This window comes from Schistocerca serialis, chromosome 2 (genome assembly GCF_023864345.2).
Source record: "Schistocerca serialis cubense isolate TAMUIC-IGC-003099 chromosome 2, iqSchSeri2.2, whole genome shotgun sequence".
Lineage (NCBI taxonomy): Eukaryota > Metazoa > Arthropoda > Insecta > Orthoptera > Acrididae > Schistocerca > Schistocerca serialis.
Window position 1 is genome coordinate 918,031,026 of NC_064639.1, and position 26,659 is coordinate 918,057,684.

Consider the following 26,659-nt stretch of genomic DNA (forward strand, 5'->3'; position numbering starts at 1 on the left):
AGATAAGTCATAAGAATCAGTATTGCCTCGCATATCCCTACATTTCTCCAGAAGTCAAAGTGATCTACCACGAGGTCGACCTCTATCAGCTTTTCTTCCTTCTGCAAATAATTTGTTTCATTTTATCGGAATCATGACTCATTAAACCAATGTTTCGGTAACATTCACATCCGTTACCTTTTGCGTTCTTTGCAATAGGAATTATTGCATCCTTCTTGAAATTTGAACATATTTCACCTATCTCATATTTCTTCCATACCAGAGGGAATAGTTTTGTGATGGCTGGCTCTCCTGAGACCTCAGAAAATCTGAGGGATTGTCGTGTGCTACAGTGGTCTTGTTTTGACTTAGATCTTTCAGTGCTGGGTCAAATTCCTGTCTCCACTCTCATCTTCATCTAAATCCTATCCCCTTATTAAGATACTGTCTTCAGTTCCATTGTATAGCTCTTCTATAAATCCCTGTCAAATTTCAATTTTCTCTCCTTAATCTTTCTCCAAGTCATGCTTGCCTTTACAGCCTTGCATATTTCGTAGAACCACTCCTTCATTGCTATTTTTCACTTCTTGTCAGTCTCATTTTTCTATTCCCTTTTGTCTATTAAACTTGCTGCATTTTATGTTTTTTTCTCCTTTCATGAGTTAGGTTCTTTGCATCGTGTGTTAGATTTCTACTGGGCCTTACGTTTCTGTCTATTTGACCCTCTTCTGCCTTCACTACTTCATCTCTCAAAGCTACCCGGTTGTCTTAGCCTCCCTTTGAGACTGTCAGCAACCTCTGGTTCTTTCAACTTACCTAAGTCCCTAATCCTTAATTTCGTACACTTTTTCACTTTCCCCAGTTTTAACCTACAATTCATAACCAATAAATTGTGGTTATGAAATTCTCTCGAGCTTCTAGCTGCATCAAATGGTTTAAGAATCACGGCTTGCAGCTAAGCAAAGTTAGGATCCGGCCATTGGAAGGTTGAAGCAGGTTGATTTAGATCGTTTTTATGTTTACATTGTACTACACAAGTTAATTGTTGCAAGTATGCTTTCTGTTTTCATTATTGACTAAACTAGTATCTCTGTTAATTCATACACGAGGTTACCTTTTGACGCTCATTTCATGCTATGCAAAAAATTTTATGTAATGTCAATACGAGTTTCTTCTCCATATAAGTAGCATAAATGTATCGTTGTCTAGTTATCCATGACATTCGGGCATGTAGGTTGTCACTATGAATGGTTCCTTTGTAAAGTTGCTCTTTGACTTCATTTCTGTGGTCAGTGCTAGCACCAACTATGGGCCTTCGTTTGCTTCTTCGATAGCATAATCGCCTCGGTCAGTTTGGCACAGGTTTTCTTCGAAGAGACGACAGCACTGTCAAGTATGCCTACTTTCGTGAGCGTTTTACTAAAATTAGATATAAATGTATGATGATGACTGTAAATTCCGAACATGGATCACTAATATGCATGCTTATGTTAATACACTTTACCCCGGAGCTTCTGTATGATGAAATTTTGACACGCGTAACGGTTAAAACAAAAGTTGTGCGATCAAGACCTTTCCATATGTCATAGTTGTGCCAAATCTAAATCGTCGCCTGCCTCTATCATGGATGCATTTCTCCGTCAAGTAACGGAATCGGTCGAACAAGAACCCTGTAAGCCGCCTCTTTCGTGGATGAGTTACATTTCCTTAAGACTATTCCTGTGAACGTCAGCCTATCGACTGTTTTTCCTACTATTTGTTTTTTGTGGTCATTCCACGAAGGTCGCTCTGGTTAGCTGCTACTCCAGATATTTTAGGGTAGATGCTCTCTCCAGCATTTTCTCAGCAGTGTAGTTGTGCAGTAGTGCATTTCTTTTCCCATGTATGCACAATATATTACATTTATTTACGTTCAGGGTCAACTGCCAGAGCGTGCAACATTCAGTTTAGAGATTAGATTAGATTAGTACTTCTTCCATAGATCATGAATACGACACTTCGTAATGATGTGGAACGTGTCAGGTTAATAAAAGGTGTCTATACAAGATATTACATTACACACAATATTACATGACACTTATGTTTTTTGTGGGGGTTGTGGCAGTATAATTTACCCCCTTCTGAGCCAAAGTTAGATTTAACCTTGAGTAGTGAAGATCATCCTTTCTCCTAGTGTTGTAGCCATGCACACTGCTATTACTTTTGAATTCATTCGAACTGTTAATAACAAATTTCATAAATGAATATATATATGTATATATTGTAAAGGCTACAGTGAAGATCTCTAGCTCTTTAAATAAGTGTCTGCAGGATGGTCTTGAATGAGCTCCAGCAATTATTCTGATTACCACGCTTTTGTGCAATGAACACACTTTTACTCAATGATGAGTTACCCCAGAATATTATGCCATACGAAAGCAGAGAATGAAAATAGGAGTGGTAAGCTAATTTACTGAGACGTATAACCCCAAAATGGCAATGACCCTAATAGCATGTAGCTGAACTCAAACGTTTCAGCAGATCCTCAGTGTGTTTTTTCTTGTTCAACCCCTCATCAATGCAGACACCTAGAAATTTTGAATATTCTATCATAGCTACCGATTTCTGATAGAAGTCTATATTTATTAATGGTGTCATTCGATTTACTGTGTGAAACTGTATATACTGTGTTTTGTCAAAGTTTTAATGAGAGCCCATTTGCAGAGAACCACTTAATGATTTTCTGAAAAACATCGTTTACAATTTCACCAGTTAATTCTTGTCTGTTGGATGTGATAGCTACACTTGTATCATCGGCAAAAGTACCAGCTTTGCATCTTCGTGAATATAGAATGGCAAGTCATTAACATACATTAAGAACAGCAAAGGACCCAAGACCACACCTTGCGGCCCCCCATTCTTGATTGTTCCCCAGTTTGAGAAATCACCAGTGTTTTGCATATCAAGCGAACTGCTTATTTCAACTTTATGCACTCTTCCAGTTAGGTATGATTTAATCCATTTGAGCGCTGTCCCATTCATACCACAGTACTTGAGCTTATCTAGCAGTATTCCATGATTTACACAATCAAAAGCCTTTGAGAGATCACAAAAAAATCCTAACGGGTGACTTCCGGTTACTCAGAGCATTTAATATTTAATTCCTCTATAACGAAATCCTCAAAGCGAGACTGTCTTCTGACTTTGCTACATTCTTGTTGACAACCGCATCATCTCCGATCAGTCTCACTGAGTTTCCGACACTTTCTACTAGATCGTTTATATACATTGTAAACAAGAACTGTTCTGTCAACTTCCTTGGGGTACCCTGGCCTTCACAAGCGTAGATTTTGTTCCGTTAAGAGTGACATATTGAGTTCCGTTATTGAGTTCTGTCGCCCACGAACTCTTGAATCCAATCGCAAATCTGGTCGAATATTCGATAAGTTCGTTTTGTTTTTTTCAATAATGGCCGTTAGGGACATTATCAAATGCCTTGCTAAACTCAAGGAACACGGCATCAACGTAAGCACCGTTGTCTACAGTGGTATGAATCTCTTGAAGGAATTGAGTGAACTTAGTTTCACAAGGTCTCTGCGAAATCCATGTTGATATTTACAGAGATTTTCGTTCTCTCAAAATATCACAATTCCTGAGCATAAAACGTGTTTCATAATTCTAAATTAGATAGACGTCGAAGATATAGGCCTATAATTATATGCATCGGTCCTAAGACTTTTCTTGGGTACGGTAATCTCTTGCGCTTTTTTCCAGACGCTAGGTGCCTTCGTTTCTCTAGAGATATACGATAAACTGCTGCCAGAAGAGGAATAATTTCTGTCGCATAATCTTTGTACAGTCTCACAGGAGTGGTGCTGATGCCTTACGTGCAGTGGTTAACAGACTGAACACGCATTCGGTACAAACCTGTGACGGGCCATCCAGATATAAGTTTTTCGTGATTTTCCTAAATCGCTCCAGGCAGCTGCCGGGTGGTTTTCTTTGAAAGAGCACGGCCGATTTCCTTCCCTACCCTTGACACAGCCAGAGCTTCTGCTCCGTCCCTAATAACCCCGATGTCGACGGGCCGTTAATTTACCTTCCACCGCTAATCGAGTGTAACTTTTTTTTTTTTTTTTTAAATTTCGGTATCGGTCATCTCCATATTTGCCATTTCGACGTTCGTACGATGATTTAAATGAGAGACCACATTACTTTCTTCCGCAGTGAAACAATTTCGGGAGGTCGAATTCAGTATTTCGACCCTTTGTATCTTCCGCTTCGATGCCAGCATGATGTCTGAATGACTGGATAGATGATTTCTAACGGCTTATTGATTTTACGTAATATTGAAACCTCTTAGTGTTTTTAATCAGATTGTTTGACGTTACTTTACTTTCAAACAACTGTCTCATTGCTCTCCTTACGCTCCTTTTCACTTCGTTCAGCTTTTCTTTGTCAGTAAGTTTTTGACTTTTCTCGAATCTATGATGAAGCTCTCTTTGTTTACGTAGTACTGTTTTAACACGCCTATTGAACCAAGGTGATCTTTCCCGTTCCTTAAGACCTTGCTTGGAACATACTTGTCTAAAGCCTAGTGAACAACGCTTTTGAATTTCTTTCATTTGTGCTCCACAACTTCATCCTTAGCCGTGAATAATTGATGTTGACTACTCACATTCTCTGCAATTTGTATCCTGCCACTCTTACTAAGTAAAACTATTTTTCTGTTTTTATGTCACCAGTCTTCTGGATGGTTTGATGCGGGGACCGCCACGAATTCCTTTCCTGTGGAAATATTGTCATCTCAGAGTACCACTTACAACTTACTTCCTCAATTATTTCCTGGATGTATTCCAATCTCTGTCTTGGTCTAATGGTCTAAAGTTTTTACCCTCTACAGTTTCCCATTGTGCGATGGAAATTATTGTCTGTTGACTCAACTGATATTTTACCGTTCTGTCCCTTCCTCTTGTCAGTGTTTTCATTGTGATGAAGTGATGGTTGGGAAAGTACCTCCAGCTGCGATGGTTACAGCAGCTTACTGAAAGGCAGAGTGCCGAAACTCCTCACCTGCCACATGCTTTCACCGCAGCGTCCTGCAAACTTGGTGGACTAGTGTAGCATGTTTTTAATGGCATGAGCGCATCCTGTGCTACTCATGACATCAATTTGTGTCTGAAATGAGGTGAAATTGAAACTAGTAGTGGCACTGACACGAACACACCTAAGTCCATCTCAGTCCTTATGAAGACCACACGCCATTCGAATAACACATGGTTAGGACAATGGAAATTAAGTCAAAAGATCTTGAATCGTACATTGCACTCTACATGTAGGCTTAGAATTGTTGTCAGATCATGCATGCTAGTGAAGCAGCTCTACAGCGGATTCTTGTGACGGTATCTTGCATCACAGTTGTACACAAAACTCCCGTATATTATGGTTGAAGAATTGACGCCCAATAACATCCCAGATGCGTTCAGATCAAATTAGTTTTATGACAATGATACTAGCATAAGTGATCCTCAAACCACTACAGCATGATTTGAGCTCTATACCACAGACATCTAACTATAAGGGCACTTGTGCTAGAGGTCTATTGCTGCTCATTATAGTCATTATAGTGATTGTCAGAAAATGTGATATGAAACAGAAGCACAATGGGTTTCAGGAAACCTACAAGCCTTCTAGGTTTTGGGACATTGAAATATGTTCTATTGTAGTTAGGCGTTGAAAAATTTCAGGGAAATCTCAGAGTTATACAAAGTCATGGAGAGTTTATATTTTATGAAGGCTTCTCTGAAGTATCTGAATATTTTATATGAAATGAGAAGGTGGTGATAGACTGAATATTGGAGCACTGCACTGTGGAGGCTACATAAAACTTCACCAAATGCTTCTACATGCTACGGCAAAACTGTAATAAACAGCTTCCATGTTACAACGAAATTGCAACAAAACACCACTGTTACATCGAAACTGTAGCAGAATATTCCAGTTACAGCAAAACTGGTAATAAATTGACCCATGTTCCTGCGGATTCCAACAAATTACGCCTTGTTTTAACAAATATTGTAACAAATCGCAGCAGCTACAGCAAAAATTATATCAAACTACCTCATATAACAATGAAATTGTAACACATTGCCCTGTGTTACACCAAAACGTATTAAAATGCCACATTTTACAGCAATAATTATAAGCAGTTACCCCATGTTACAATGAACTCGTAACAAATTATCCCATATTACAGCAAAACTGTAACAAAACACCTCACGATTCAGTAAAACTAGTAACAAATTATCCACTACACCTCTGTAATACAGCAAAAATCTCTGAACACAACTAGCAGGGTTAAATAAGAGCTGTAGGACAGATCAGACCCTACACAATAAGTCAATACAAGTTTTGCTTCACTCAAATACCAGTCGTTCTGATACGGGACTATTAATCGATGAGACGCTATAGCTTTCCCAAGTGTCTGCTGTCATAGCCAAAGACTTCTTAGGTCCAACACAGATGTATCTACTAGGTTTTTTTCCTGACGTCATCCAGCATAATGGTTGTGGGACGATTTATAGCTCACAGACATTCCATAAGTGATGCAGTCTGCATTTCTGTCAAATTTCGCTTCTCCTACTGGATTACCCCATTATATCACAGTGCAAATAAGTCGCTTGTGCTAAGCATGTAATCCGCTTTGGATACTTATAAAAATTCGAGATGGCAATTCATGGTGGCAGACCTTAGTGCAGCCATGTTATGACTCAGTACGGAGGGCATCATTGGTGATGTAAGATTCATTATGGCTGACCTGGGGCTACAGACATATTCTGTGTTGTTACCAGTCCAAACTGTTTGTTTTAATTTCCCTGGCATCACATTCTCATGCCCTCACCAGTCATTCATAGTGTCTAGGCATACTAGCTAACAGATGGACTCGTGCTTTGTGCACCATACTGAGAGGCTGATCGTCATAAAGAACCATCAGATTCACAACCCTCAAGCAGAGTAAAAAATGGACTTGCACAGTTGATTTTACATACTAACCTCACTCAATATTTATTATTACTATTATTCAATGTGTGTGTGTGTGTGTGTGAGTGTGTTTGTGTGTGTACGCATTGCCATAGTTTTCATTTATTGTTTCTCCACCACCCAACAGTCCTCTTATATTGAACATGCAGTGCCTGATAAATTTAAGCAGCACCATAAATCAAGTCAGCATGCAGACAGAGATCCTGATACAGTGCTTGATATATCAAAAAAGCACACAGAATTGTTTCCAAACTTAAAGTTTCCTATGTACCCAACGTCCGCACTCAATTCTGAGCCACCAGCATTGTATAGTGCACTTGAAATATGTGAGCAGAAATCATGTCAGCATGAACAATCTTTAACAAACACTGAATTTCCACCGACACCAGTGTCTGGATCACTCGTCAAGACGCTAGCATCACATAGTGCGCCTACGAAAGTAATGTTACTCTTTGCTGTCTACAAGCTTAATGCAGGTGACAGTAAATGTTTTGTTGCAAGTTTGTTCTCAGACCATGAGGTCCACATAGTAGTAATTTTTGAAAATCCACGATTTATTGACATGGGAGTAGTGCTTTCAGACTATAAATGATATCAATTATCTCACAACTCAAGAGAAATGACTGCCGAGTTCAAGGGGCAAACTTCTGAAGTGTCACTGGAGTGTCATACAGTGTGTGTTGGGGACTATCCAAGAAAACATAAAATAACGAGAATAGCATACGGTGCACTCCATTTCAGAAATCTACGTTTATAAACTTGATTTGCACTAGCTCAGTCATCCTAGATATTGTGCACAAATATCTTGGTTGGTGGCCTTATGTGTGCGAATTTTGTGGAAACGCGTGGAATGCAGTTACAGAGCTTACCTGTTGGAACACTTCAGAGGAAGCCTTTGCTACAATTTTCGATGAGAATGGTGCTTCAGTATACAGTGTGTATGATGCATCATTGTTATTGCCCAATGATCGTGCAGAATTGCATGCAAATTTGTACTTATTTATGTATCCTGTTACGTTAGCTCCAAGTAAACAAAGTGAAAATAAATGGTCGACTACATTCCTCAACTATGTTTCATTTCATCAAAAGCCTCAAACACACTGAATAAAATATGCAGTTCAGATTACGTACGTACAATTGGCAGCCAGATCAATTTACAATCTAAATAGAGAAGCATTCGAGAGGTATCTCACGGAGGAACTGGAAACCTGTACATGTAGGCTGGAGCACGTAGAAGAACTGTAGCTCAAGTTTAAATGAATAGCGGCCCAAGAGCAGAGTACATACGTACCTAGTAGAATGGTTTTTAATGTGACAGGCTATGACTTTATACAGTACAGTTATTACTATTTTGAAGAGCCGTAACACATTTTTAAATGAGACGAAACTTAACTTCGTGATGACATCGGGCCATCAAATCGTTGTTTGTTCAAGGTTCCAAATTCATCAAGTTCTCCACGTAAGACGCGTCTAATGGTTCGAATCCTCGTTCGGCACAAAAATTTACATTATATCCTTCCAGGCTTTAGCATGAGCATACCTAACTGTTGATGGAAATTTATTTTGATTTTTAACTTCTCATCATTCATTGTCAACAACGATATGTGACGCTTTCTACTCTCAGTGAAACACACATATTTTTGTCACATAATTTCAGGTTCAAACATGCCACTCCTACCTACTCGTGAAAAAGAACTCGATAGCTAACGTGCCTTAGCGTGTAGTAAACAACGATATATGTGGGGTTCGATTCCAGTTATCACTGTATTCTTCGTCACATCTAGTTCAAACATGTGCAAATCCCGCTCATGGTGAAAGAGACCGATTTTTCCATTCGTGGATAGAAAACAACGGCGATAAGTGCCGGGTTCGAAACCCCGGATGGCAGAAATTATTCATTTTTCCCGTCATAACAGTTTCAAACATCTAGCTACTGCTGAGAAAATTCCACATCTGGATTTTGACTGTGCCTCCATAACAATCAGATTGGGTGCTAGGTTCGAATCGCCATTTAATACATACATTCATCATTTCAAGTTTGTGACTTGGGAACGAAACCAATTTTTTACAGGGACAACTGTCCAATACCAAATTTTCGTCATGTTCTTTAAATTCCAGGTTTGCTAACTGATACTGGCTGAAAATGTATTATAACACGTCTCATTGTGGCTATTCAGCATTGTAGTCGACTCTCGCAACATATATATAACTTTCATCTTTAGTGTTATTTTGTGTTAGATAACAAGTGCGTTAGGTGGTTTTCTAACTGCACATAGATCAACGTGCTATCGTGACTACAGTGAAATTAAACGTAATACGTTGCTGACGAAGTGATTTCGATAGAGCGCTTAACGCTGTTGATCATGGTTTTTGTAAGTGGTTAGTTCGTTAATAGAGCACTCACCAAGTGAACGATGGTTGATAGGTAGTTAGAAAATCGTTTACAGAACGAGAATTCAACAATGATTGATGAGTAATTGTTACATTCTTTCTTTGTGCCAGGTACTAATGAGAGTGGTAACACTTTACAAAAGTTGCTTCTTGTAATAAATTTGAGTTTACAAGCGTTAAGGACTGACTCAGATTTTCCCTGATATTTGTAGTATCATGGTATTGACTTATATATGGAGCTATGGCCATATAGAGCAGTGTTTTCTTGTGGTCAATTGTGGTAATCATTTTGTGCAATCAGATGACTATACTAAAACGAGATTAGAGGACTTGCAAGACAGTTACGTTATGTGAGCTGCCTGCAAGTCAGGTGAAACTTAATTCAGGTCATTCGGACACTTTTGAGCTTAGTAGCACGTCTCCAACATGTCTATATAATACTGTATGGCTGATCGGACTTTCAAATATTGATCTAAGGCTGTAGGTTTTGATTAAATCATCATTCGTTCACATTATGGATTCTTACCTGTCATTAGTGCTGCAAGAAAACGTTTTCTTAACTCGCATACCATCCGAATCAAAGTCAATTTCTTTGAGGTTAGAAAGCACTCCTTCAGAACGATGGAAATGTTAACTGCCTCAACGTTGTCGAACATGAATTTCATAAACATTTGGCGCCATGTATCTCCGGAAACCCGTCAACAGCTTGTGTCACGCAGAATCGACAGTGTAATGGGTGTGAAATGTATACCAACCTACCAAGAAGCGAATCCTCACTTACACTATCACACCACGTAATTAGATGGTATTGGTACAGGAATGGGTGGACACAGGTATTGACAAATTTATATCGCATGAAAAGCATGCATGCAAGAATCAAAGTGATGAATAATACTGGCTTATATCAAATGAGTGTAGCCACTGCAGTCCCTAAACTGGAGTTTCATCCATAAAGTGCTCTACCAAAATGTGTGCAGCTCAATACAGAGAAACCTTCCTAGGTGAATGAACACTGACATGACAAAAGTTATTGGATAATGATATATGCATATAAAGATGGTGGTAGTATAGTGTACACTAGATATAAAAGGGGAAGTGCATTGGAGGGGTTGTCACTTGTACTTTAGTGATTCATGTGGAAAGGTCTGCAACGTGATTAGGACCGCACGGTGGGAATTGACAGATTTTGATCGCGGAATGGTAGTTGGAGTTAGAAGCATGGGAGATTCCATTTCGGATATCGTTAGGGAATTCAATTTTCAGAGATCCACACCATTAGGACTGTGCGAGAATACCAAATTGCAGGCATTACCTCTCACAATGGACAACGCAGTGACCGAAGGCCTTCACTTAACGGCCCCAGAACTGTGGCGGTCGCCTAAAGTTGTCAGTGCTAACAGACAAGCAACACGGTGTGAAATAGCCTCTGAAATCAATCTGGGACGTACGACGAATGTATCCGTTATGTCAGTGGGGCGAAATATGGCGTTAATGAGCAACGGCAGCAAACAGACGCGATTTCCTTTACTAACGGCACGACGTCAACTGCACCGCCTCTCCTGGGCTTAAGACCATATCGATTGAAACCTAGAGGGCTGGAAAACCGTGGCCTGGTCAGATGACTGCGGAATTCAGTTGGTAAGAGTTGATGGCAGGGTAGTGCTGCAGATTCCACGAAGCTATGGATTCAAGTCGTCAACAAGAGACTGTGCGAGCTGGTGGTGGCTCCATAATGGTTGGGTTGTGTTTACACGGAATGTGCTGAGAGTTCTGGTTTACACGGAATGTGCTGACAGTTCTGGCCCAACTGAACCGATCCTTGATTGGAAATGGTTATGTTCAGCTATCTGGTGACCATTCCCATCCATTAATGGACTTAATGTTTCCAGACATTGATGGAATTTTTATGAATGAGAGTGCATCACGCCACTCGGCCACAGTTGTTTGCTAGTTGGTTTGAAGAACATACTGCACAGTTTAATAGAATGATTTGGCCACCCATATCGCCCAGCATGAATCCCACTGAACCTTTATGGTACATAATTGAGAGGTCAGTTTGTGCACAAAATCCTACACTGGCAACACTTTTGCAGTTCCTGATGGCTATGGAGACAGCATGGCTCAGTATCCGTGGGGGACCTCCAGCGACTTGTTCAGTCCATGCCAAGTCTAGCTGCTGCACTACACCAGGCACTAGCAAGCAGGTCAGTCACGATATTAGGAAGTGTCCCATTACATTTGTCATCTCAGTGGAGTCAGGTGCTGGAAACAGACATCATGTATTGAAAATGTTAATAACGTCATGTTCTACACAACTAAAAGGTCAGAAACTTTCCAGTTCTAAAATTAGGGTGGAGATAAGTGTGATAAATGTGCAGTAACGTAGCCAGCTGTGTTGGGAGAGCACTAACTGAATTAAACAAAAGGTAACTAACAACTGCCCACATTTATAAATGATGACATGTCATAGTGACACAAATACTCTGCTAGCTCTGACGTGCACAAGTGTAAGTGGTGTGTGGGGTATGTGGACACCATGTTACATCATGCAAAGCACACACTGCCATGGTTTTAATACAACCTTGCACCATTAGCCTCTTGAGTCTACAGGACACATTAGTAAAGGCGTGTGGTAGCTGAGGATGTTCGGTTCACTCTCTCTCAGTGAGCTGCTATTAGCACTGTGTCGAACTGTGCTACATCCCATACTAGACTGACATGGCATCCAGCTAATGTTCCATAATAGACACTCTGTGAGCAGTGACATGTGAGGCTGAAATAGTCCACTTCGGCCAGAGATGAGACTGTACTTTGCATCAGGCAACAGTAGCATGCAGCTGACCACCAGCTGGCAGCAAGTGCTGATGGCTCCAGGGCATGGAGTAGTGGTGGCAGTGTGGTGTCGAGTACCTGTGGGCTGGTGTGATATGGTGTGAGTTCTGTGTGTGGATCTGCATGGCATGTTTAAGCAAATTATAGTGCTTACCTCTGTCATTCCCAAAATACTGCACACGACAGTGGCAAGTGTTTGACATACATACAGGTTGTTTTAAGGTCAGGACAAGAGGTGTAGTTCTGACATCCAGTGGACTTCAATCATTTTAAACTTAAGGTAAACGAATTTTTTAAATTTCTTAGCATTTTAAATTTAGGACAATTCAATACATCAGCATTTTAAACGTAGAAGAAGCATCCTGCCATCTAGGATCACCATCTTAGATTTTCTAATTTCACATCAAGAGACGATAGCCCATACTGGATTATTTGTGTTCTCCGCCATTTTACAATGAAGAACTCTACCCTGCTTCCACAGTGAGGCCATAGGAGTGGGGGGAAAGCTAGCAGCACAACTGTGCCGGTCAGGGTGGCCGAGCGGTTCTAGGCGCTACAGTCTGGAACCGCGCGACCGCTACGGTCGCAGGTTCGAATCCTGCCCCGGGCATGGATGTGTGTAATGTCCTTAGGTTAGTTAGGTTCAAGTAGTTCTAAGTTCTAGGGGACTGATGGCTCTGAGCACTATGGGACTTAACATCTATGGTCATCAGTCCCCTAGAACTTAGAACTACTTAAACCTAACTAACCTAAGGACAACACACAACACCCAGCCATCACGAGGCAGAGAAGGGGACTGATGGCCTCAGAAGTTAAGTCCCATGGTGCTCAGAGCCTTTTGAACCATTTGAACCACAACTGGGCTATTTTTTTTTTTTTAATTTCCTGCCATTATTTTGAATTTCCTGCAATTATACACACAGGACAATTGGCCTGTAATACCAGGGAGTGAGGGGGAGGGGGAGGAGGAAAATTTGTCAACAATGCATTATATCATTTATGATACGATAGGGGAAGGGAGGCGAAATCTGTCAACAATGAAGACTGTACTCGTACTCATATAACTATACTGCTTACTAGTCAAATGACAGGTGGCATTGTTAATGCTACCTCACCTGTTGGTAATGAATATTCACTGTCGATAACCTCTGTCATTGGTTGTCTTTTATTATGTAGTGACACTGGTGTTTATGATGCGTGTGGGCATGTGTGTGTGTGTGTGTGTGTGTGTGTGTGTGTGCACGAGCGTTTTGTTCTTTCTCAGCGCTCTCCCATTGCATTTATACCTTGATAATGACAGGGTTAGCACCTGTCGCAATATCAGCAGTTGACAAAGACGTCATACAGCCGCATTCCCGTAAGTTGCTTGAACATTTTGTACACAATGAGAAACCCAAGTTTCACTGACTATGAAGTGGTCTGCCACAACTATGTCTGAGGCAGGGGGTCTAAAAAACATCTGATTAAAATTTTTGGCCCGCCTTTGACACTTAGCATTACTCTGATGCGTATATTGCATTGTTTCTGAGACGCTGGTCCACATGAGAGGTAAATTAGCTGCTCACCTCTGCGCTGTACCTTGCTCGGGAAGAGGATTCTCTGCGGAGCCACGTAGCAGCGAAGGACCTGGAAACCTTCACTATTCAACAACTGACTGAACTCGCTGACTGGGTCCTCACAGTGCTCGTACGGCGATATGAACTTCTTCAAGTCCTGTGAGGAAGGGAAACATCCATGACCATCGAATGTCCACTACTACACTGGCATAAGTTTTACTTCAGGAAAAAAGAAGACAATGCGTTTTGTTAAATTTTGTTAATGTTTTTGTTATCAACAGCAGGTACAACATTAGCCATTAAATTAGTGAATGACACCACTTCAGTAGACTTAAATGGAGTACAAGCTGAACACTTAATAAAACTGAGACACAAGATGATTGACATGAACAGTGACAGTAGCTGTTAGGAAAAAAAAAACAGAGTTTAAACAAAGAACTCTGCCAACACAGGCAGACGAATGGGCCAAACCCAACAACTGATGACGAGAATCCCCCGAACCCAGTGCTGATGACCACGAACTTTTAGTTCTCTATTGTCTTTACTTTGCAGGGGCGCTTAATTGCTTTAACAGTTCTTGTCGTTTTTGCTAGTCAGTGTTTTCAGGTGGCCGTTGCAGAAAATTCTCTTTGTGCATATTTTTGTCTTTTTGTTTCATTTGTGTCTTCCAACATGCGGCCCTCTCGCACCCCCACACACCCGCGCCCCACCTGTCCCCCCCGCTGTTCAGGCGCCGCAGCTACAAACGTTAGATGCCGCACAGATAACGCAGATGTTTCAGTTTCAGATGCAGCAAATATCTACATTGCTGAACATGATGCAACAGCTATTGACCAACGCTGCACGCCCGACAAGCACCGCCTACTACAGCTGCTGTACCACCTTTTCGACAGTTTCTTGACCAAGAAGAGGAGTGGCTCGACAGGCTATCGCAGTTCGAGGCACATTTACTAGCCGGCAATGTTGCAGGTACTGTGAAACATCCCTATCTACTATCCACGGTGGGAAGTGCAGTGTCCAGATTAATTCAAAAACTCTTTCCTAACGCCACTTCACGTGAACCTGCAAATGACAGTGTTATCTCTTCGCTAACTAATCATTATGACCAACAAGTGAATGTGTTGGCAGCTAGGTATCAATTCTTCAATTGCAAAAAACGGTCAGAAAAAACTTATTGCGCAAGGTATGACAAGGAAATGCAAATTCAGATGTGCTTACGGTGCTTTATATTCAGATGTTATGTTGCATGATGTTGGTTCAAATGGTTCAAATGGCTCTGAGCACTATACGACTTAACTGCTGAGGTCATCAGTCGCCTAGAACTTAGAACTAATTAAACCTAACTAACCTAAGGACATCACACACATCCATGCCCGAGGCAGGATTCGAACCTGCGACCGTAGCGGTCGCTCGGCTCCAGACTGTAGCGCTTAGAACCGCACGGCCACTCCGGCCGGCTTGCATGATGTGATCGTCATCAATGTACCTGATGTCAAACCCAGAGAACAAATTTTGAAACAGTATGATCCATCATTTCAGCAGGTAGTGCAAATACTAGATCGGTACGATTCCGGTGCCTTGCCAGATCATACTTTCGAGTGGCCAGCTATTTGTCACGTTGAGTCCCTTGCGTACAATCGCCCCATTCCCCACTGGTGGCAAGCGCTAGCCACACCGAGTAAACAACCTTACACGTCGCGTAACCAGTTCGCTACACAGGTGGCTACACAGGCGAACAGATTTAAGTCTTGCCCTCAATGTTATACATGGCACAAGTGCCAAGATTGCTCCTCCCGTCAAGCTCGGTGTTACACTTCTGCTGGGAAAGGACATGTGCAATCCGTATGTCTGCAACGGAACAAAATAAGAATGCGGCGCACTCACAAAGTTCTAGTCATAAGGCCCATGTCATTAATGCAGTATATTCAAAGTCTGCAATGGACATCAGCAAAACTAGCAAGCGTGGAGTTTCTTCAGTGATATACCAGTCAAACAAACTTCTTGTTCATTTACTTATTTCTGGGAAATTTCATTTGGACAGGGTGCCTCTGTCACATTGCCCAATCGTCACACATATGAACTGTAAGGCTCCCCATAGCTGTCTAAAACTAGCACACAACCGATAGCTTATAATGGACACGACATCCTCATTCTCAGAACATGTACTTTGCCTACCATGTGTCTCTCGCTTACCAAACCGTGGCTTTTACAGTGATACAATCACGCGGCTGTGAGAACATATTTGGTCTCGATTTCGTTGATTTGTTTGGATTTAACATCCATGTCAATGTGTTGTCTGTGTCTGCATTCAATGCAAAAGACAGTGTAGCGAGCTTGCTAAAAGAATTCCTGGAACTCTTTTCTGAAGGTTTGGGCAAAGCTAACAATTTTGTAGTACAAATTATGCTAAAAGATAATCTTCAACCAAAATTTTTCCAGGCCAGAACTGTTCCATTGCGTTATGGGAAAAAGTCACTGCTGAACTTAAAGACTTGCAAGACAACGGAGTTTTTGCGCCCATTTCAGCTTGTCAGTGAGCAAATCCACTGTTTTTTCTCCCCAAACCTTCAAGTTGCATTTGCCTCTTTGTTGACTTTAAGTCTACAGTCAACCCACAAACTATCATTGATACTTATTCATTGCCACACCCAGAGGATCTCATGGACAAATTAGGCGCTGGACGCTATTTCTCAAAAACTGGTTTGCGCGACCCTTATCTTCAAATACCGCTCGATGAAGAATCTCAAAAAGTGTGGGTAGTGAATACTCACTTGGGCTTGTTTAAATACTTGCGTTTTCCTTTTAGCAGTGCTTCCACACCCACCATTTTCCAGTGGTATTTGGAACAGCTGACTGCACAAGTGCCCAACTGTTCAAACTATTAGGACGATATTGTAGTAGCAGGTTGTACATCTGAAGAACATAATGCAAATTTGCGTTCTTCATTTCGTGTGTTATCTGACGCAGGACTAAAGTGTAAGCTGGAAAACAGTGATTTTTTTAAGCCTGAAATGGAGTATCTTGGTCGCGCCATAAACACTCAAGGTGTAATCCTGCATTTGTTAGCCATACGAGATTTGCCAGTTCCTCACAGTGTTACGGAACTGCAGTCAGGCAGGCAGTTTTGGGGGAAAATGAACTATTATATTCTGTTCATACCTAATGCTGCACAAATCGCAGCTCCATTGCATCTCTTGCACCGCAAGGATGTCCCCTTCGTTTGGAAAGATGAGTACCAAGCAGCTTTACAAAAACTTAAAAATGCATTGCCCACTGATCGGTGCTTAGTTCACTTCGATCCTGACAAACCAGTTGTATTGCAAGTTGACGCTTCCTTCGACGGAATCGGTGCAGTGCTTTCGCACAGAATTAGTGACAAAGACAGGCCTATTGCTTTCGCATCAAAACTGTTGTCAAAAGCTCAGTGTAAGTATTCACAAATTGAAAAAGAGGCTTTGGCTATTGTGTATGGTGTCACCAATTTCCACCACTATTTGTATGGCCGAAAATTCTACTTAGTAACGGATCACAAGCCTTTGCAGTCCTTCTTTCATCCGATTAAACCGGCACCTATACGAACTGCCCAGAAATTGCACTGTTGGGATTTGTTGTTGTCCCAATACCAGTACAAGATTATGTATCGTCCGAGAGCTCAACATGGTAATGCGGACGCACTTTCACGTCTTCCGATTGGCCCTGAGAAAGACTTCGACGCTTCTGTAGCATCTTTTTCTCAAATAAATGCTCAGAATTCTGAATTGCTTCAATCTTTTCCTCTGCACTACAGGAAAAGTGTACAGGCAACGGAAGCTCATTCAGATTTGAACATTCTGCTAAGATACGTTAGCACATCTTGGCCTCGCTCGTTGCATAGCCTGAAGAACTCTGTAGTGCACCGATACTGTGCACTTCGGCATAGCCTCGCTGTACAGAAAGGTGTAATTCCTGTTCAAAATGAAGTGGACAGTCACGTGTTTTGATCCCTAAAACTTTGCAAACAGAAGTGTTGCAGTTACTTCACCAAGGACACTGGGGGATTGTTCGTACGAAACAGTTAGCGCGCCGACACTATACTTGGCAGGGTATGGACACCCAAATAGAACAGATGACGTCATAGTGTCAAGCATGTACGGAAAATCAGTCCGCTCCGCCACAAAAATTCTCTGCTTGGCCTAATCTCAATCGCCATGGCCACGTGTGCACATACTCTTTGCGGATCCTTTTTGGAACATTCGTTGGTTGATTGTGGTTGACTCTTATAGCACGTTTCTTTTTGCTGTGCCAATGAACTCGACAGCATCATGTAGCACAATTCAGGTGTTATCATCGATTTTTTGACTCGAAGGTTTACTTGAAGTAATAGTGTCAGACAACGGACCTCAGTTCATGTCAAATGAATTTGAAACATTCTGTGAGCGCATTAGCATACGGCGTCTAACTAGTGCACCGTTCCATCCACAGTCAAACGACGAAGCGGAACGTTTTGTTGGAACCTTCAAGCATCAGACGGCCAAACGTCGTACCGCACACCAGGGATCAAGCATTGCAACTGTTTCTCACTTCCTATCGTTCGTACCCACGAGATGGACCATCGCCGGCGGAATTGCTTCACGGTCGCCGCCATCGGACATTGCTCCACCTACTCCACCCTTCTCAACATCAGGCGCCGAAGGAAGACAGCAAGTATTGCTTCGCGATGCATGATATTGTTTTTTACACGGTTTTTAGCGGCAGCAGACGATGGGCGCGAGGCGAGGGTGTCTGTTGACTAGGCGCTAGCGTGTATCTTCTTTCAGGTCCACATAGCCTGCAGCGCCGCAATAAACATCAACTTCGCCTCTGTCATGTTTTTTTTTTTTTTTTTTTTTTTGTCATCAGTCTACTGACTGGTTTGATGCGGCCCGCCACGAATCCCATTCCTGTGCTAACCTCTTCATCTCAGAGTAGCACTTGCAACCTACGTCCTTAATTATGTGCTTGACGTATTCCAATCTCTGTCTTCCTCTACAGTTTTTGCCCTCAACAGCTCCCTCTAGTACAATGGAAGTCATTCTCTCATGTCTTAGCAGATGTCCTATCATCCTGTCCCTTCTCCTTATCAGTGTTTTCCACATATTCCTTTCCTATCCGATTCTGCGTAGAACCTCCTCATTCCTTACCTTATCACGCCACCTAATTTTCGACACTCGTCTATAGCACCACATCTCAAATGCCTCGATCCTCTTCTGTTCCGGTTTTCCCACAGTCCATGTTTCACTACCATACAATGCTGTACTCCAGACGTACATCCTCAGAAATTTATTCCTCAAATTAAGGTCGGTATTTGATATTAGAAGACTTCTCTTGGCCAGAAATGCCTTTTTTGTCATAGCGAGTCTGCTTTTGATGTCCTCCTTGCTCCGTCCGTCATTGGTTATTTTACTGCCTAGGTAGCAGAATTCCTTAACTTCATTGACTTCGTGACCATCAATCCTGATGTTAAGTTTCTCGCTATTCTCAGTTCTACTACTTCTCATTACCTTCGTCTTTCTCCATCTACATCTACATCTACATCTACATTGATACTCCGCAAGCCACCCAACGGTGTGTGGCGGAGGGCACTTTACGTGCCACTGTCATTACCTCCCTTTCCTGTTCCAGTCGCGTATGGTTCGCGGGAAGAACGACTGTCTGAAAGCCTCCGTGCGCGCTCTAATCTCTCTAATTTTACATTCGTGATCTCCTCGGGAGGTATAAGTAGGGGGAAGCAATATATTCGATACCTCATCCAGAAACGCACCCTCTCGAAACCTGGACAGCAAGCTACACCGCGATGCAGAGCGCCTCTCTTGCAGAGTCTGCCACTTGAGTTTATTAAACATCTCCGTAACGCTATCACGGTTACCAAATAACCCGGTGACGAAACGCGCCGCTCTTCTTTGGATCTTTTCTATCTCCTCCGTCAACCCGACCTGGTACGGATCCCACACTGATGAGCAATACTCAAGTATAGGTCGAACAAGTGTTTTGTAAGCCACCTCCTTTGTTGATGGACTACATTTTCTAAGCACTCTCCCAATGAATCTCAACCTGGTACCCACCTTACCAACAATTAATTTTATATGATCATTCCACTTCAAATCGTTCCGTACGCATACTCCCAGATATTTTACAGAAGTAGCTGCTACCAGTGTTTGTTCCGCTATCATATAATCATACAATAAAGGATCCTTCTTTCTATGTATTCGCAATACATTACATTTGTCTATGTTAAGGGTCAGTTGCCACTCCCTGCACCAAGTGCCTATCCGCTGCAGATCTTCCTGTATTTCGCTACAATTTTCTAATGCAGCAACTTCTCTGTATACTACAGCATCATCCGCGAAAAGCCGCATGGAACTTCCGACACTATCTACTAAGTCATTTATATATATTGTGAAAAGCAATGGTCCCATAACACTCCCCTGTGGCACGCCAGAGGTTACTTTAACGTCTGTAGACGTCTCTCCATTGATAACAACATGCTGTGTTCTGTTTGCTAAAAACTCTTCAATCCAGCCACACAGCTGGTCAGATATTCCGTAGGCTCTTACTTTGTTTATCAGGCGACAGTGCGGAACTGTATCGAACGCCTTCCGGAAGTCAAGAAAAATAGCATCTACCTGGGAGCCTGTATCTAATATTTTCTGGGTCTCATGAACAAATAAGGCGAGTTGGGTCTCACACGATCGCTGTTTCCGGAATCCATGTTGATTCATACATAGTAGATTCTGGGTTTCCAGAAATGACATGATACGCGAGCAAAAAACATGTTCTAAAATTCTACAAGAGATCGACGTAAGAGATATAGGTCTATAGTTTTGCGCATCTGCTCGACGACCCTTCTTGAAGACTGGGACTATCTGTGCTCTTTTCCAATCATTTGGAACCCTCCGTTCCTCTAGAGACTTGCGGTACACGGCTGTTAGAAGGGGGGCAAGTTCTTTCGCGTACTCTGTGTAGAATCGAATTGGTATCCCGTCAGGTCCAGTGGACTTTCCTCTATTGAGTGATTCCAGTTGCTTTTCTATTCCTTGGACACTTATTTCGATGTCAGCCATTTTTTCGTTTGTGCGAGGATTTAGAGAAGGAACTGCAGTGCGGTCTTCCTCTGTGAAACAGCTTTGGAAAAAGGTGTTTAGTATTTCAGCTTTACGCGTGTCATCCTCTGTTTCAATGCCATCATCATCCCGTAGTGTCTGGATATGCTGTTTCGAGCCACTTACTGATTTAACGTAAGACCAGAACTTCCTAGGATTTTCTGTCAAGTCGCTACATAGAATTTTACTTTCGAATTCAATGAACGCTTCACGCATAGCCCTCTGCCTTATTTGACCGTAATACTGGATCCCCTATCTCTTCTAAATGTAGATGTAGATGTAGAACCATACGCAACTGGAACAGGAAAGGGAGGTAATGACAGTGGCACGTAAAGTGCCCACCGCCACACACCGTTGGGTGGCTTGCGGAGTATAAATGTAGATGTAGATGTAGAATGTCATCAGCGAATCGTATCATTGATATCTTTTCACCTTGTATTTTAATTCCACTCCTGAACCTTTCTTTTATTTCCATCATTGCTTCCTCGATGTACAGATTGAAGAGTAGGGGCGAAAGGCTACAGCATTGTCTTACACCCTTCTTAATACGAGCACTTCGTTCTTGATCGTCCACTCTTATTATTCCCTCTTGGTTGTTGTACGTATTGTGTATGACCCGTCTCTCCCTATAGCTTACCCCTACTTTTTTCAGAATCTCGAACAGCTTGCACCATTTTATATTGTCGAACGCTTTTTCCAGGTCGACAAATCCTATGAAAGTGTCTTGATATTTCTTTAGCCTTGCTTCCATTATTAGCCGTAACGTCAGAATTGCCTCTCTCGTCCCTTTACTTTTCCTAAAGCCAAGCTGATCGTTACCTAGTGCATTCTCAATTTTCTTTTCCATTCTTCTGTATGTTATTCTTGTAAGCAGCTTCGATGCATGAGCTGTTAAGCTGATTGTGCGGTAATTCTCGCACTTGTCAGCTCTTGCCTTCTTCGGAATTGTGTGGATGATGCTTTTCCGAAAGTCAGATGGTATATCGCCAGACTCATATATTCTACACACCAACGTGAATAGTCGTTTTGTTGCCACTCCCCCCAATGATTTTAGAAATTCTGAAGGAATGTTATCTATCCCTTCTGCCTTATTTGACCGTAATACTGGATCCCCTATCTCTTCTAAATCGACTCCTGTTTCTTCTTCTATCACATCAGACAAATCTTCACCCTCATAGAGGCTTTCAATGTATTCTTTCCACCTATCTGCTCTCTCCTCTGCATTTAACAGTGGAATTCCCGTTGCACTCTTAATGTTACCACCGTTGCTTTTAATGTCACCAAAGGTTGTTTTGACTTTCCTGTATGCTGAGTCTGTCCTTCCGACAACCATATCTTTTTCGATGTCTTCACATTTTTCCTGCAGCCATTTCGTCTTAGCTTCCCTGCACTTCCTATTTATTTCATTCCTCAGCGACTTGTATTTCTGTATTCCTGATTGTCCCGGAACATGTTTGCACTTCCTCCTTTCATCAATCAACTGAAGTATTTCTTCTGTTACCCATGGTTTCTTCGCAGCTACCTTCTTTGTACCCATGTTTTCCTTCCCAACTTCTGTGATGGCCCTTTTTAGAGATGTCCATTCCTCTTCAACTGTACTGCCTACTGCGCTATTCCTTCTTGCTGTATCTATAGCGTTAGAGAACTTCAAACGTATCTCGTCATTCCTTAGTACTTCCGTATCCCACTTCTTTGCGGACTGATTCTTCCAACTGATGTCTTGAACTTCAGCCTACTCTTCATCACTACTATATTGTGATCTGAGTCTATATCTACTCCTGGGTACGCCTTACAATCCAGTATCTGATTTCGGAATCTCTGTCTGACCATGATGTAATCTAATTGAAATCTTCCCGTATCTCCCGCCTTTTCCAAGTATACCTCCTCCTCTTGTGATTCTTGAACAGGTTATTCGCTATTACTAGCTGAAACTTGTTACAGAACTCAATTAGTCTTATTAGTCTTTCTCCTCCTTCATTCCTTGTCCCAAGCTCATATTCTCCTGTAACCGTTTCTTCTACTCCTTCCCCTACAACTGCACTTTCTCTATCTGTTCATCTTCAGCTTGCGACGTCGGCATGTACACCTGAACTATCGTTGTCGGTGTTGGTCTGCTGTCGATTCTGATTAGAACAACCTGGTCATTGAACTGTTCACAGTAACACACCCTCTGTCCTACCTTCCTATTCATAACGAATCCTACACCTGCTATACCATTTTCTGCTGCTGTTGACATTACCCGATACTCATCTGACCAGCAATCCTTGTCTTCCTTCCACTTCACTTCACTGACCCCTACTATATCTAGATTGTGCCTTCGCATTTCCCTTTTCAGATTTCCTAGTTTCCCTACCACGTTCAAGCTTCTGACATTCCACGCCCCGACTCGTAGAACGTTATCCTTTCGTAGATTATTCAATCTTTTTCTCATGGTAACCTCCCCCTTGGCAGTCCCCTCCCGGAGATCCGAATGGGGGACTATTCCGGAATCTTTTGCCAATGGAGAGATCATCATGACACTTCTTCAATTACAGGCCACATGTCCTGTGGATACACGTTACGTATCTTTAATGCAGTGGTTTCCATTGCCTTCTGCATCCTCATATCGTTGATCATTGCTGATTATTCCGCCTTTAGGGGCAATTTCCCACCCCTAGGACAAGAGAGTGCCCTGAACCTCTATCCGCTCCTCCGCCCTCTTTGACAAGGCCGTTGGCAGAATGAGGCTGACTTCTTATGCCGGAAGTCTTCGGCCACCAATGCTGATTATTTATCAAAATTTGGGCAGTGACGAGGATCGAACCCGGGTCCGAAGATGTTTTGACTATGAATCAAAGACGCTACCCCTAGATCACGGGTACCCACACGTCATGTACACGATAATATTTCAGTCTCTCTTCCCCCAGATTCACGAGTCCAGAGAACAACGCGGCCACAGCAGCCGCCAGAGGGTGCCATCATGACACCGCGGGACGACCCCATGGAAACAGAGCCTTCGCCTCCTCCACCTCGTCTCGTCCTGGACCAGCCCACAACGCAGCAGTCACCGCCTTCTTCATCTGGTTCACGGCAGCAGGAGGTGGACGTGTACCCTTCTGGTTTTTTTCTGGGGGACATTTCCTGAAGAGCTCAGGCCATACGGCGGGGTACGCCAGAAGCTTGACGACCCCTGCACCCACAGCTTCCGCTTCGACAATGTGCCGCACCCCTGCTCCCCAGCCTCCCCCCCCCCCCCCCTGCTGTGGTCACCCACCCTACACGACGACGGTCCATCGCTTTGGGGGGCAGGAATGCTCAGACGTAACCACAAGTGCTGGAACGAAGACGAAGAACGCAAGACCAAACAAGGCGGCGAAACGACGTCGGCCAATGGTGGGCGGAATAGGACCGTATCACGGCAGGAGCGCCCTCAAGCCGAAGTGAATATAAGCGAAACTTCTGCCAGCCTCGGGCGCTGGATCGGCTCAGTATACGCACATTAGTGGACAGGATTCGCAGAATATTAGCACGGCCTAGCAGGGAGTGCTATGAGAACAGTTAGTAGTGATCCACAAACAGTGTGACAGACTTTCCTCAACATTGCATATATCACAGGACTCATTTATATTGCCTGTCGCCCATCGCATGCGACACTTGTTCTAATTCCAAAGATAAGTATTGTCAATCTGCTTTATTCAAATAAAACTGCTAATGTTAATTGCTTCAATTGTTGTATAGCATTCTGAGAATGCAGCATCCCTTAGGCACCCTGTACGAGATGAGTGGGCGAGCCGGACAAGGACTAAAGTGTTACTGTCGACTACTTACCGTCTAATAAACTTATCATTGTTGTTGTTGTTGTTGTTGTTGTGATCTTCAGTCCTGAGACTGGTTTCATGCAGCTCTCTATGCTACTCTATCCTGTGCTAGCTTCTTCATCTCCCAGTACCTACTGCAACTTACATCCTTCTGAATCTGCTTAGTGTATTCATCTCTTGGTCTCCCTCAACGATTTTTACCCTCCACGCTGACCTCCAGTACTAAATTGGTGATCCCTTGATGCCTCAGAACATATCCTACCAACCGATCCCTTCTTCTAGTCAAGTTGTGCCACAAACTTCTCTTCTCCCCAATCCTATTCAATACTTCCTCATTAGTTATGTGATCTACCCATCTAATCTTCAGCATTCTACTGTAGCACCACATTTCGAAAGCTTCTATTCTCTTCTTGTCTAAACTATTTATCGTCCATGTTTCGCTTCCATACATGGCTACACTCCATACCAATACTTTCAGAAACGACTTCCTGACACTTAAATCAATACTCGATGTTAACAAATTTCTCTTCTTCAGGAACGCTTTCCTTGCCATTGCCAGTCTACATTTTGTATCTTCTCTTCTTCGACCATCATCAGTTATTTTGCTCCCCAAATAGCAAAACACATTTACTACTTTAAGTGTCTCATTTCCTAATCTAATTCCCGCAGCATCACCCGACTTAATTCGACTACATTCCATTATCCTCGTTTTGCTTTTGTTGATGTTCATCTTATATCCTCCTTTCAAGACACTGTCCATTCCGTTCAACTGCTCTTCCATGTCCTTTGCTGTCTCTGACAGAATTACAATGTCATCGGTGAACCTCAAAGTTTTTGTTTCTTCTCCATGGATTTCAATACCTACTCCGAATTTTTCTTTTGTTTCCTTTACTGCCTGCTCAATATACAGATTGAATAACATCGGGGAGAGGTAACAACCCTGTCTCACTCCCTTCCCAATCACTGCTTCCCTTTCATGCCCCTCGACTGTTATAACTGCGATCTGGTTTCTGTACAATTGTCAATAGCCTTTCGCTCCCTGTATTTTACCCCTGCCACCTTTCGAATTTGAAAGAGAGTATTCCAGTCAACATTGTCAAAAGCTTTCTCTAAGTCTACAAATGTTAGAAACGTAGGTTTGCCTTTCCTTAATCTTTCTTCTAAGATAAGTCGTAAGGTCAGTATTGCCTCACGTGTTCCAACATTTCTACGGAATCCAAACTGATCTTCCCGGAGATCGGCTTCTACCGGTTTCTCCATTCTTCTGTAAAGAACTCGCGTTAGCATTTTGCAGCTGTGACTTATTAAACTGATAGTTCGGTAATTTTCACAACTGTCAACGCCTGCTTTCTTTGGAATTGGAATTATTATATTCTTCTTGAAGTCTGAGGGAATTTCGCCAGCCTCATACATCTTGCTCACCAGATGGTAGAGTTTTGTCATGACTGGCTCTCCCATAGCTGTCAGTAGTTCTTATGGAATGTTACATCCTCTTCCATTTCCATAATATTGTCCTCAAGAACATCGCCCCTGTATAGACCCTCTATATACTCCTTCCACCTTTCTGGTTTCCCTTCTTTGCTGAGAACTGGGTTTCCATCTGAGCTCTTGATATTCATGCAAGTGGTTCTCTTTTCTCCAAAAGCCTCTTTAATTTTCCTGTAGGCAGTATCTATCTTACTCCTCGCCGCGAGGGATTAGCCGAGCGGTCTAAGGTGCTGCAGTCATGGACTGTGCGGCTGGTCGCGGCGGAGGTTCGAGTCCTCCCTCGGGCATGGGTCTGTGTGTTTGTCCTTAGGATAATTTAGGTTAAGTAGTGTGTAAGGTTAGGGACTGATGACCTTAGCAGTTAAGTCCTATAAGATTTCAGGCACATTTCAACATTTTCTTACCCCTCGTGAAATAAGCCTCTACATCCTTACATTTGTCCTCTAGCCATCCCTGCTTAGCCATTTTGCACTTCCTG

At 42.5% G+C, this 26,659-nt stretch overlaps 1 protein-coding gene across 1 annotated transcript in view; it reads right to left on the reverse strand.

Annotated features, from left to right (window-relative positions):
• The window catches only part of LOC126456518 (juvenile hormone acid O-methyltransferase-like), a 76,306-nt gene that overhangs the window by 5,468 nt on the left and 44,179 nt on the right, over positions 1-26,659 (reverse strand). Inside the window, exon 4 of the mRNA XM_050092266.1 lies at positions 13,788-13,935. Coding sequence (XP_049948223.1) covers positions 13,788-13,935 — 148 coding nt within the window. The remainder of the gene's footprint in view (positions 1-13,787; positions 13,936-26,659) is intronic.